General features: G+C 46.8%; 1 protein-coding gene across 2 annotated transcripts in view; it reads right to left on the reverse strand.

The window, feature by feature from the left end:
* The window catches only part of Galnt9 (polypeptide N-acetylgalactosaminyltransferase 9), an 88,394-nt gene that overhangs the window by 22,790 nt on the left and 51,589 nt on the right, over positions 1 to 14,015 (reverse strand). Inside the window, exons 3-5 of one of the 2 annotated variants that reach the window (XM_042055881.1) lie at positions 9,350 to 9,516; positions 7,777 to 7,951; positions 4,351 to 4,548 (exon numbers count right to left, since the gene is read on the reverse strand). In XM_042055881.1, the coding sequence (XP_041911815.1) occupies positions 4,351 to 4,548; positions 7,777 to 7,951; positions 9,350 to 9,516 (540 nt within the window). Of the gene's footprint in view, positions 1 to 4,350; positions 4,549 to 6,912; positions 7,094 to 7,776; positions 7,952 to 9,349; positions 9,517 to 14,015 lie in introns of those variants that run through there. The other variant, XM_038345150.1, reaches the window with a different exon arrangement.

A 14,015-nucleotide genomic window follows, 5' to 3' on the forward strand; every position in this document is an offset into this window, starting at 1 on the left:
CGGTACATTTTTTGTTCACAAAGCTAATAGTAACAAAATTTTAATAGCACTCTGACTTTTAACAGCAAAAACGTGATTGGTTAAGATACAATCCTAATGTATAACAGGTAAGTCTTTCATCTTCCTTTTTTATTGATTTTTATTGAGCTCTACATTTTTCTCTGCTCCCCTTCCTGCCTCTCCCCTCCCCTTCAACCATCTCCGAAGGTCCCCATTCTCCCAATTTACTCAGGAGATCTTGTCTTTTTCTACTTCTCATGTAAATTAGATCCATGCTTGTTTCTGATTGACAGGATTCCCTCTTATTGTTCCTCATCCAAAACTGTGAGGGAAGTGACATCTGACAGGGCTCACCCAACATTCCTCGTACTCCAGAGCAAGAGAGGTGATATAGGATTGCATTCTCTCCTCATGCATCAGAGGTGGGGAGGCAATGATGAAATTCCCACCCTCCTTGTTCCTAGTGCGCCAGAGTTGATGTCTGACTAGATTCTCCTTTAGACTCTCAGGCAGGAGAGACAGCAATACCAAGACAGTGATGTACACCAGTCTATAAAACCACCTCCTAGGGTAAATCTAGGAGGGAGGTTATCTATGTCTGTCAGGATCTCCTCTGTGACTCCTGGTCCTTCACAGTGAGGGAAGCCATGTCATGCAGGACTCACCTGGTCAAAACATTTGGCTTGTTTCTACATTGAGTCTGTTATTTTAAAAATTGCCATTACAGGCACTTGTATATAAAACTTTTAATGGACTGTGCTTTTATTCATTTTGAAAAACCTTCCAGGCAAAACTGGATATCAACATGTAAAAGAATGAAAATAGATCCATATCTATCACCATGCAGAAAACTCAAGTCTAAATGGATCAAAGACCTCAACATAAAGACAGCTACACTGAACCTCATAGAAGAGAAAGTGAGAAGTACACTTGAACGCATTGGCACAGGAAACCACTTCCTAAATATAACCCCAGTAGCACAGATACTGAGAGAAACAATTAATAAATGGGACTTCCTGAAACATAAAGGATTTTGTAAAGCAAAGGACACGGTCAACAAGACAAAATGACAGCCTACAGAACAGGAAAAGATCTTCACTAACTCCACATCAGACAGAGGTCTGATTTCCAAAATATACAAAGAACTCAAGAAATTGGTCATCAAAAGAACAAATAATTCAATAAAAAATGGAGTACAGACTTAAACAGAGAACTCTCAACAGAGGAATCTAAAATGGCTGAAAGACACTTAAGGAAATGCTCAACATCTTAGTCATCAGAGAAATGCAAATCAAAACAACTCTGAGATTCCATCTATACCTGTAAGAATGGCCAAGATCAAAAACACTGATGACAGCTTATGCTGGAGAGGATGTGGGGTAAAGGGAACACTCCTGCATTGCTCGTGGGAGTGCAATCTTTTGGATATCAGTATGGCAATTTCTCAAAAAATTAGGAATCAACCTTCCTCAAGACCCAGCAATACCACTTTTGGGTATATATCCAAAGGATACTCAACCGTGCCACAAGGACATGTGCTCAACTATGTTCATAGCAGTATTGTTTGTCATAGCCAGAACATGGAAACAGCCTAAATGCCCCTTGGCCGAAGAATGAATAAGGAAAATGTGGTAATTTACACTATGGAGTACTACACAGCAGAAAAAAATGACATCTTGAAATTCGCAGGCAAATGGATGGAGCTGGAAAACATCACTTTGAGTGAGGTAATCCAGACCCAGAAAGACAATTATCACACTCATAAGTGGCTTTTAGACATAAAACAAAGAAAACCAGCCTACAAATCACAATCCCAAAGAACCTAGACAACAATGAGGACTCTAAGAGAGATCTAATCTCTAAGAGAGATCTAATCTACATGAGAAGCATAAAAAGACAAGATCTCTTGAGTAAAATGGGAACATAGGGACCTTGAGAGATGGTTGAAGGGGAGGAGAGAGGCAGGGGGGGGGCAGAGAAAAATGTAGAGCTCAAAAATCAATAAATAAAAAAGAAACACAGATTGGAAAATAAAACCTAACTAAGCAATATATAACCTAAAGCACAGCCATTCTTAGAAACTCATGCAAGAGTAAAGATGTAGATAAAATATTAAAACATGTCAAAACGTGAACAAAGCTGGAATCAAAGTACATTCAAATAAACAATATTCTAGCTATTAGGACTTAAAAAAAAAAAGAAAACAAAACAAAACCTGCCAGGAATAGTGTCCAGATTATACAAAGTTCTCATGTATTTACAAGAGATTTCCAGTTCTCCAAAGTGGCCTCCACCAGCCAGACATGAGCTTCTGTGTGCTCCACCCACTAAAAGTATTGTCAATCTCTGTTTCAGCCATCCTCTTGAGTACACACAGTGGTATCTCTGCAAGGGTTCAACTAGTGAGTTTTCCATTGGGGTTTCTGTCCAGCATCTTCCCAGTGTTTAACCACATGCACATCCTTTTTATGAGCATCTGTTAAGTCAGCCCCACTAGTTAGCTGGTTTCTGGCAGCAAGGTTAACAATTCCTGGGTGATTCTAAAGAATGTGCTTGGGAACCACCATCCCACCAGACTTAGGCCTGCAAGCTTGTGCTCCACTGTCTCATGGATATCCAGAGCCTGCCACAAACTGTGGGGGATACCTCCTTTGGGGCTTCTGACTTCCACAGATTTCTAAAATGCCACATACAAGCATTTATCTTGCTACTAATCAGTATCATGAAATGAATCTCAAATGAAGAAAAATAACCTTCAGACTGTCACTCTCTGCTTCAATGAGCCCCTTGGGAGCCATCTGTGAGCCTTGTGCTTCGGGAAGCTCCACCCTCTGGCCTTGTTGCAAAGTCCAGAGCACAGACCCCCTATTCAATCACTGCAGGCTGCCCCAACTCCAAGACTCATGGTCCATCTCTAAGAAAAGAGCCATGTGGAGCTAGGAGGTATGGAGAGATGGTGCTTTGCCAAATTTGGAAGCTCCTTCATCTTAGCATTGTGAAATCATTTTTTCTTCTGGGATGAATTTTTTCCCTTTCTGTGCCAAATGATTTCATCTGGATTTACTGCCAATAGCTGTTTGCCAGAGGAGATGAGCAGGGCACTTCAACCAACTAGTTCTACAGTCTTCAGGGTTGAGCTGTGCACTAGCCTGGAAGGCCTCCAGGACACCCTCCTATAGGAGAGACTGGTCCAAGGGACTGAAGCTACTTTGCAGCATTCTAGCCAGAATGCAACATTTTCATTGGGAGGCAAGGAGGTGGTCCCACCAAGACCCACTGCAAGGTAACCAGCAGCACCCTGGGCCCAGCAGCACCTGGAGATACTCATTCATTCCAAAGACAAATTTCAAAGCCAGGCTGGTCCCCAGGAGAAAGTGGAACAAACTACCAGATGTGAAGGCACAGATTCCCCAGGGGCTCATCAGATGATGTGGTGGGAGGGGGATTCTGGGGAAGGGTGTGAAAACTGCAGAAACATGGGAGTGGCAACACAGGCAGGTCAAAGAAAATTAATTAAGTGTGATGACATCAACATTCAACAGGGTGACAGATAGTGGCAGGGTCTCCCACAAATGAGCTCCCAGAGCCCCTTCTGGACAGAGCCTGTAATTCTTTTGGATGAATGGGGCTCCCAGATCTCATGAAATGCTGGCATCATGTATTTTCAAATGCTCAAATCTCCTCTCCTCAAGTCTAAGGAACCAATTCAAACTGAAAGTAAATGTTCCACGGGGCAATGTGGGGCCAGAGTACTAACACAGTTCACAGCCATGGGCTGCCTCTTGACCCATGCTGCCTCCCCTGCTCTCCGCCTGTCTCTATATTTTTCTTCCCATCTCTTTATCTCTCTCAATCTCTTTCCTGTCTGCCTCTGTCTCCTCCTTAGACTCTATCTCTCTCTCTGCTTCTGTCTTTGTTTATACAAAGCCTTTAGCCTTTATGTATCAGTCTTTCTGTCTCCTTCTGCCACTGTCTCACAGTTTGTCTTGTCTTTCTGTTGCTGTCTCAGTCTCTGTCACTCATTCAACCTACCCCTGTCTCTCTGTCTTTGACCTCCCCCATTGCTGTCTCTTTTAGTCTCTCTCCTCTGTGTCTCTGCCTCTCCTTCTTCCAACCTCACACAACCAGGTTGTGTAACCTGCTCTGACTTGGTCATCATTCTGGACTTGGATCTGAGCTAGCCCTGTCCCCAGTCATGGTACTCTGTAGTCCTGGCAGTCCCTATAACCCCTGTAAGGTGCACATTTTTCATCTGAGGCCAGGCTGGAGCTTCTTGAAGGAAATGACCCTCCCTCTGGTCCTGAACCATCTTTGGTGGCACTTCCCACCCTCACATTGATCCTTGCTCACCTGATGGGTGCTGACTCATCACCACGGTCCAGCCAGTCCTGCGGAGGGATGATGTACATGCACCACAAACCCCAGTTGTAGCCGTGGGCAGCGCTGGCATATTGCTGTACCTCAAATGTGCTATACTTGATGTTGTCAATGGCTGGCAGGACGATGCGCCGACGGTCTTCCTGGATCCGCGCAAGGGCAGGCTCAGCCCTGCAGAAGGTATTGGCCATAAACAAGAGCCATCCCAGAACCCTCAGCAACCCAAGGAAGGAGCTCCACTGGCCAAGAGTGCAGCTAAGCCTGGTATCTAAGCTTGGTTGGCCCCCATCTGCTGTGCACAGGACCCAGTTATGGCAGTTTTGGACTACTAAGAATGGTTAACCCACAACACTAACCTGACCAAAGCCTGGACCTTTTTGACTGGTCAGTGCTAAGCAAAGGGACATCTGAATGTTCTTCATAGGTCAGCCAGGGCCCTGGGATTGTACAGAGAACTTTCTTAGCCTAATCCTACTCTTCTCTCTAGTCCTGTACCTCTAGGTACATTCATTTGCAAGAGTTAACTGAAGACCTATTGTGGGCCACCTTGCTGTAACAGATTGCATTCATAAGAAAAAAAATATCCATGCCTCATGGTGCTTACATATGCTGTACACAATGCACAGCCTACATAACAGGCCATGGTTAAGGGGAATGAGTTGAGTAGAGGATGTGTGGGAGGTGAAAGGCACCATGGAAAGCAGGAAGTAGTGAGTGGGGTGAGCTCTGCAGCTCTAGATGGGATCCAGTGTGCAGTGCTCTGGGCACTGAGTGGGAGGACACTAGGGTGTGGGGATGGAAGTCTACACTGAGAGAGCAGTTTCACCAGTCATTGGCACATGACCCATGTGCATGGGGGTAGGGGATCAGCAGGCCATGGGAGAGACTGGCAAGAGAGACTCTAAAGTCAGAGATGAAGGGCCAAAAGAGCAGGCTTTCTCTCGATGGCATCAGCATCTTGGAGGTAGCATGGACAGGCCTTGCATTGTCTACCAGAGGATAAGGTTCTGTTTAGAGAACTGCATCCAAACTGAGGTTCAGGTAATATCTGAGATTGAGGTGACTAGTGGGCTGAGGGTCTGTGTGCCTCAGAGATGAAAGGATCAAGAGTCGGGGCAATATGGAGAGGGACCAGCCCGTAACCTCATCCCTCTGGGAGCCTCTACTGACCTACTGCCTCATCAATGGATGAATGCACAAAGCACACTAGAGAGACTGCAAATGCCATGTCTGCTAGCGTGCAGGATCTGCCAATAAAGGCTATGCCAGGAAGGTGCCGTTCACAGAAATGGGGTTTCCAGTTGAATGAAATGAGAGTTATACAGGTTAAAGAATTTCATTCTGACTGATAAATTCAGCTCTCCTAAGTGTCCACTATCCCTTAGGGAACTGATGGTAGAGAGAGTGTGAACTGCGCAGTGCACAACCCATGCCACAGTAGGAGGTGATTCTGGTGGGAGGATACATGATGACACATAATGAATAATACAGGATTCAAGGAGGTGACAGAAAAATGGAAAAAGAAGTCTTGTCACAGAGCGACAGAGAAGGGAGGCATGGGAGTACAAGGAGCAGAAGGAAGCCAGGTCTGTCATACACCTGTTGAGCACAACCAGCATCCCGAGCCCATGGAAGGTATTCACAGAGCCTCTCAGGGTCCACAGTGAGGGCCCGCCCCAGGGTCAGGTCACCAGAGAACATCCAGTTACCTGTTCTGCCCCATTTTCAAGAGAGACTATAACTCAGAATTTTTGTATCACTTCTCCCACCTCTTTAAAGGAAATTTAAATCACACACACACATTAGCGCACGAGCGAGCAAGCCCTAACATATATGTGGAGATCAGAGGACAACTTAGAGTAACTGATTCCCTCCTGCCATGTGGGTCTCAGGGATCAGAGCCAGGCTTGGCAGCAAGAGCCTCTACCCTCCAGCCATCTCACCAGCCCACCAGCTCATTTTTCAAAAGTTTGTCATGGTGTCAACTGGGAATTGGGGGACTGGGTGTTACAAAGGGTCTCCACGCACAACTGTGTGCAATTGCCCACTCGTTAGTTCAAGGTGCCTCTGAACTCCTGGTTGTTGTACATTTCCTGGTTCAGCTTGTTCGGCCTCTCAGACAGGTGTGGCTTAGATGCAGTTTTTCTTGCACAACTAAGGGATACCCCAGTAATCTCAACAGGTTTGGAACAGGAGCTTCCTGGCCGAGCCAGTAACCAGGGTTCCAATAAGGGACAGGAGGCCATTTATGAAGGCCAGCAGAGAAGTGCAGCCACACGCTGAGGGATACCTGGCCACCAGGAGCAGAGAGAGAGAAAGACCCTCTCTAGAACCTCAGAGGGTGCAGCCCCAAAGCACCTTGATCTAGGTGCCTGAGTTGGTAGAGGACAAATCCCAGCTATTGCCAGTAGCTAGTGAGGGGCTTTGGTCACAGTGGCCCAGGGAAGTACTATTCCAGGACACCTTTTCTCTGCCCTACTCTGTTTTCTGCACCCTCTGGTGCCCACTCTCACTTCCCACAACACCTTGGCCTACCCATGTCGTAAGGTCCCAGTTGCTCATGTGACATGCGCATATGTGATGGCAGGTGTCACTCTGCTGCAATCTTGATAAACACAGAGGCACTGCGTCCCAGAGTAGAGCCACAAGTAGGGTCTCTAGTGCCCCCTTTTCCATATGAGAAACAAAGACCATAGGTGATCACTGCCAAACATACCTGCAGGAACAGCACACCCTAAGGATCCTGGTCATCCAAAGAGGACTTTGCTGAAGCAGGAAGCTCCCTGCTCCTTTGCCCAACCCCTGCCCAGGGTCAGCAAGGAGGACATAATCTTTCTCAGCAGCATGGGACAAGAAGCTAGCTCTGACATGGCTTCCCCAGCATGGGCCACTTGCTGGAAAAAGATACTGTCTTCCAAGGCATCCTTTGCTGAACAAGCATGAGAAACTCCAGGGGCACTCAACCCTTGTGGATATCTTACGCTTACACAGGCCTACCCTGGTCTAAGAAGCAAGTAGGGACAGGTCCCTGTCTCCAGGGACCACAGGATCCTAATCTATCCTATAGAGATAGATAGGTTGCTCCTGCAATGGATGTCCTGCATACCTGCTGGTCTGTGGCCACAGATGGGGGTACTTCTTCACCTTCTGGTCACAGAGTCCCCTTGGTTTTTTCATTTGAGCCCAATCCTTCCCCTGAATAAGAAGTAGTATCTAGAATTTCTTGATCTAGAGTTTCCTACAAGGTCAAGAAAATTCTCCTTCTTATGCCAAATGGCTTAGCCTATCAGCAGAGCTCATCTCTGGAAAGCTCCAGAGCCACAGCCTGACCTGTCCTTATGTGCTCTCTGATCTGAATGCCCACAAGATTTCCATGTATTCAGGAACCCCAGCCCTTACCAGCCAGTGTTGAACTCCACGTGGGCATCAAAGAAGCCAACAACAGGAGCCGTGGCCACCTTCCAGCCCTGAAGCCGGGCACGAATCAGACCTTCCCGACGGCTGTTGCGCACCACCTTCACGAGGCCTGGGTACCTTTTGTGAACGTACTGGTCCAGGTTGAACTTGAGTTCCACTGAAGGAGAAAGATAAGTGTGTTAGCATGCTACACTGGCAAGAGCCCAGATCACGACTGGGACGTTTGAGTCCTGCTCCTAACTTGGAGTTTCAAAAAGGTACTGTGAAGCAACATTAGGTTGGATGAGATCCAACATCTAGCAAGACTATGGGAGGACAAAACCCCAATACTAGGAAGCTGCTATTCTGGTGAGAAAGGTAGCAAAGGGAAAATAAAGACCAAAGTGATAGAGGCAGTGTAGGCAGCTACAGCTATAGGCCACCGAGCTATAACCAAGAACGAAGACCCTGTACAGGTGAAGGAATGTCCACCCAAGTCTGTACACACAGGAATGAAGTCCTGTGCAGCACAGGTTCCTCCACAATAGGGAGCCACTTGGTCATAATGAGATAGGGATACTCTGATACTGCCACAACATGGAGGACTGTAACATAGTTCTAAGTGACACATATCAGCCACTAACAGGTAAATGCAGTTTGACTGTCTTCATGAAATGCCTATAGGTGTCAAATCCAGAGGGACAGTAGGAAGGTACTGGTGGCTGGGACAGGTAAAGATTTGGTTCCTGTGAGAACACGTTGGCTCATGCCTGTGATACCAAAATTCAAGCAGGTGAGGCAGGAGGATCTCTGTGAGTCTAAGATCAGCGTAGGCTACATAAGAAGTCCCAAGCTAGGCTGGGCTACAGGATGAGTCTCAAAAGACACCCCCCCCCAAAAGTTATGAGGTAGAGATAGTGGTTGCCCAACATGGATATCCTAATATCATTGAGCCACATACTTGAAAATGGTTAAAATGGTAAGTGAGGGAGCTTCTAGATTGGGTTAGCTGAGGTGGAAGGCCTGTCCTAACTGTGGGTGGCAGTACTCCTGGGCAGGAGTCCTGAACTAAATAAAACAGGAGAAATTGAGCTGAACACCAACATCTGTTTCTCTCTGCTTTCTGGATATGGATGTGACCAGCTGTCTCATGATGCTTCTGCCATGCCTTCCCGCCATGATGGACTATACCTTCAACCTGGGGACCAAAACAGACCCTTCCTTAAACTGATTCTCTCCGATATAAGTAACTAATGCAGGCCAATTCGTGGTGGCTTTGAGAAGTGGCACAAAGAACTGCATCCCAATAACACAAAGTCAGAGTAAAAGGTTTCAGCCAAGAACCCCACATGTTGCTGCCATCAGCAGAAGATGAGAGGCTGCTTAGCCAGGTGCTTTCCCTGGCCACACCTCCAGGCTGTTGCCTCAAAGCTTAGCAAGCCAACTCTATGGCTTTAAGCTTAGAAGCCGTTGGCTGGGGCAGCCACAAGAGTCAATACATCCTGAGAGCTGCTGGTCCACAGTTCCAAAGCTGTGTGCTCAATGTTACCACCCTTGAGGCGTGGTCCCCACTCACCATTGTCGCTGCTGTCATCCACCAAAATGACTTCTTTCAGGAGCTGGGAAGGTGTATGGTTGACCACGCTGTGCACAGAGCGCAGGATAACTGAAAGTGCCTCATTGACAAAGATGAAGACCACAGAGATCTGGGGAAGGTCTTCAGAGTGTGTTATCTGTTTGCACCTGTGGAGGCATGGTGGTCATCAGGAGGTGTAGTAGGCAGCTGGGATTGGGGTGTCCCTCAGTGTTGGGCTATTACCTGGAAGCGTAAGATGAAATAAACTCTCCCTGCTAAGTACTTTTGATCACAGCAACAGAAACTCTAAGAAACAGGAATATGTAAAATCCTGTCTCAAAAATCCAACCCAGGGGCTGGAGAGATGTCTCAGTAGTTAAGAGCATTGACTGTTTTTCCAGAGGACCCAGTTTCGATTCCCAGAATCCACATGGTGGCTCCCAATGGAAGTGATATGGCTGGGTGGAGAGAGGAATGTAAGACAGGAAAAGACAGGAGCTCAGGATTCAGTCTGAGGTTTCATAAATACAGGATCACCCCTTTGGTCTAAGGATTCAGTAGAAGTAAGAACCAGTGGCTGTCAGCTCTGCTTCTCTGATCTTTCAGCATTAACCCCTATATCCAACTCTGGATTTTTATTAAGATCAATTAGAATTCACATTACACACAACCATCTAATTCCAGAGGATCTGACACCCTCTTCTGGACTTCAAAAATACCAGGAATGCATGTGGCTCATAGACATATACATATATACATGCATATGCAGGCAAAACATCCATACACATAAAATAAAATCCAATTAAGAAATGGAAGGAGGCAGGGAAGGAGGAAGGGAGGGAGGGAGAGAAAGGGAAAGGAGGCCGGCTGGTCCAGTAGCTTAGACTTGTAATCCCAGTACTCAGGAGGATGAGGCAGGAGGATCACTATAAATTTGAGGCTAGTCTGGATACATAGTGAGTTCCATATCAACCTGGGATAGATTGAGACTCTATCTCAAAACAACAAAGAAAAAATGGATAAAAGAGAAAATGAAACTCAGGTAATTAGGTGAAAATAAGGGATGAGACCCACTGAAAGCTATTGGATGCTGTACCAAAGTAACTAAAGTTTTCTTCCTCAAAATGGAAAAAGTTGTTTAGTTAAACACACCTACTTTGTGCAACACAGAATGCTACAGGAGGGATATACTGGGTGGATACCACCTGACCCCTTCAGAAGTAGGCGTGTGAACGAGTAGCAAAGGCAGACAGAGGTGGGACAACACTGGGTGTGAGGGTAGATAATAATACTGAGGGAAACAAACAGTTACAAGCCTTTATTAGCAAGGGGGCAGAGGCTAGAGAAGAGCATCATCATCCAGTACAGCACTGGGGATGGGGGCAGGAGTCTGCAGAATTACTCGTGCCCCTAATGCTTCCAGGGGATGTTTCTATTTTGTTCTAATGCTCAACAGCTAAAGGCACTTGACAAGCCTGATAACATGCGTTCAATCCCCAGGACCTACAAAGTAGAAGGGAAGAAACGATTTTTGCAAGTTGTCCACTGACTTCCAGACATGTATCCTCACATGCTCAAGCCCACCAGTCAACAGACAGACAAATAAATAATATAATTTAAGATTTTGAATATATAAGAAAATGACAGGGGTGCACAAAATGGTGGCCTCCTACCCAGCCTCTGCCTCCTCCTCTCCATGGGGTTTTCCACATGGGGTTTTGAGGTTCCCTCCCTAACTAATCACAGCCATAGTAACTCTGCTTTCAAATGAAGCATCTGAAGTCCTGTGGGTGAAAATTTCAAAATGAATTTTGGGGACATAGATCAGTCTGTGACGCTAGGAACAGTAATGCTCATTTCACATTTGGACTGAGTTACAGCCCAAGGGGTTGATATGTCTCTTGGGAACAGGGACAACAGCATTTGCTCACCATCCACTCTTCGTGGACTCAGTCTTTTCAGCTCAAGAGTTCCCAAATACCTCTATTAGAGATGAGGACCCTTTCTCTAAGCTCCAGCAATTCAAACCCAAGTCAGCAGCATCAGGAGCGGAGCATGGGCTGGATGTCCTGTACCTGGCACGGTTAAGGCCTCAGCCTCCCCCAGCAGTCGTCCCTTCGTGGCTAGGCTGCATACTTCCTGAGCTGCCCGCGTGACTTTCAAGGGACAACTGCTGCATAGCACCACATTGATATGGACTGCGTGTGGGTAGCCATGGAGACTTCATCACTCAGACAAACACTTCCTGACAAGAAGACCTCAGTCCATTTATTCATGGAGAGAAAAAGTTGAAACGTACAATTTCATGAACTTGCAAAGCATGTAAAACAGAAAACATCAGCAGGCTTGCAGGAGCTACAGCCACACAGAAGGGACCCCATACCTCTGTGGGGGAGGAGTGCAGCTGTTCCCTGCTGAGTCTGTCATTAGAGACCTTTATCCATGATTTACTCCTATTGTTGCTGAAGTTACTGTCTGAAGGGGGAATGGGATACAAAACTTCCCCTCCTAAGGCCCAACAACAAACAGGCACAATTCCACCAAAGTTCACTCTGGGAAACCAATTGGGCTTTCTTCCAGAGGAGTTACGTAGGGGTGTGAGTGCTGCCCTCCAAAGGCCACACCAGAGAATCTTTAGCCCCCAGGAATGCTGATTTTCCCACAGCTTCACAGATGAAGCCCCTCCTAGCCTGCCCTGTCCTATATACTACACTTTAGCCCTTACCCGGGACCACGTGCAATTAAAGCAGAGTTGCATAAAACAGATGGCAGGGAGAAACTAGATACTCAGGTGACCATCTTGTAGTCATTCCTACCCCCCCCCATGAGGGATATAAACAACCAACACGCCCAGCTGGGATGATCTTTTGCAAGTGAGATGGTGGTTGGTTTGCTCTGGGGATAGTTATGTATAACACTCACCCAGCACATGGACCTCATGTCCACGGCCCTCACCTGCATCCTCTGTCAGGATCTTCTCTCCACTAGTCCTTCATAAAAGGATGATGGTGGACATATAAGCCAAATACCATTTGAGTATCTGTGTATCACTGCATGTGCTATCAAGAGGCAGCGGCTAGCTGGGTTAGGAAGGACTGTACCAATTCTCCTTCTGTTTCTGGGTGAGTTGGCCAGAAGCCCATGGACTTGGTCACTGGGCACATGCACTTGTTCCAAAGAACCTTCCACCAGCAAGAACTGGTTCACTGGGGTGTGTGCTTTGAGAGTGCCCTGTCTCTGGCCCTCAGGCTGGCAAGGGCTGTTGAGAGGGATCGCTCCTTCATCCCCCATTGCCGGTACTCATGGCTCAGCCTTTGCTCACTGCCTTCCCTTGGGCATATTGGTTGCTTTCCCTTACTGGTTATAGCAACCTTACTCTTACATGGCCTTCACTGAGAAGGCCAGGCTTTTCTCACACTCACCGTCCACTGGTCTGGGAAGTGGGCACAGGCCACTGAACTCCTGATCACCTGTAGAAGAGCCAGGGTCTCCCAGGAGTGGAGGAGTAATGGCCCCTCCCCAGAAATATCAGGGTCTGACCAGCAGAAGCAGAGAGTGAGACTGCAGAAGACAGTGAGTGCTTCCATCCACTAGAACTTAGCATCATGGTTAGGAAAGCCCAGGCAAGAGGGTGGGAAATAGCTTCATTCATAATTATACCCAATAAAGACAGAGTTAGAGATAAAGACCAACTAACTAAAGAGATACACACAGAGATAGAGACAGACAGAAGAGTTGTGCACTAACAAATACAGAAACGAGTGACTGCCGGCTTATACCTCACACCTTCCTCACACACCCTGAGCTTTGGCTCTTTGTCTCCCGGCTTCCCTAGCCCATTTTGAATTCAGGTGGTTTTTGTTTGTTTTTTTTTTGTTGTTTTTGTTTTTTTTTTTTTTTTCCACTAAAAAGGTGATAGGATGTCCTCCCCAGCAAGCTTAGATTTGACACAGAGCAGAGGCCATTCTACCCCCAGTTCTGCCCCCTCCTTAGGGGCTCTGATGTAGGCCTGACAAATATCCTTGCTACTCTCTGTGTGTTACGTTATGTGTCTGTGACGTACCTTGTCCCTCTTCAGACAAATGATGACTTTACAATATGGAGTCAAGTGTAGTACTCTGGGCAGAAGTGTTCATGAGGTAATATCTCAGGCCACCCTGTACCCCTCCTAGCCTTGGAGGTGCTAACTCTCCCAGCCGTTCAAAACCCCAGGACCCCATTATCACAGAGGAAAAGAATAAACTGCTACTTCACGGCCCCAGAGTAACTCAGTGTGCTTCCTCCCAACACCAATACCATGCATCATGTCTGTCAGAGAGGAATAAGCCACTCAGGTTTTCTTATGGCTGGCCACGCTCGCTTTCTGGCTTGCCGTGCACGAGGATGTAGTTGCTATGCCTTGTTCCCAAGCCTGGGCAGAGTGTAGTCATGTCTCCACGCAGAATAAAGCAGTATGTTCAACCATGAGTTCTGATAGGCAGCAATCAGCCAACCAGTGCTTCCCAACACATATGGGAACACATATTGGGCACATGTGGGTTAACTGAGTACAGTGTCCCTTCCTATTGCTGACATACAGTGGTGTTTCTGTAAACCCATGGCTGAGTATGAGCTGCATGAGGGGGGTTGAGGTTGAGTCTGGGAAGTGCACTAAAGGGACTGCATG

Source organism: Arvicola amphibius, chromosome 10, assembly GCF_903992535.2.
Source record: "Arvicola amphibius chromosome 10, mArvAmp1.2, whole genome shotgun sequence".
NCBI classification, from domain to species: Eukaryota; Metazoa; Chordata; class Mammalia; order Rodentia; family Cricetidae; genus Arvicola; species Arvicola amphibius.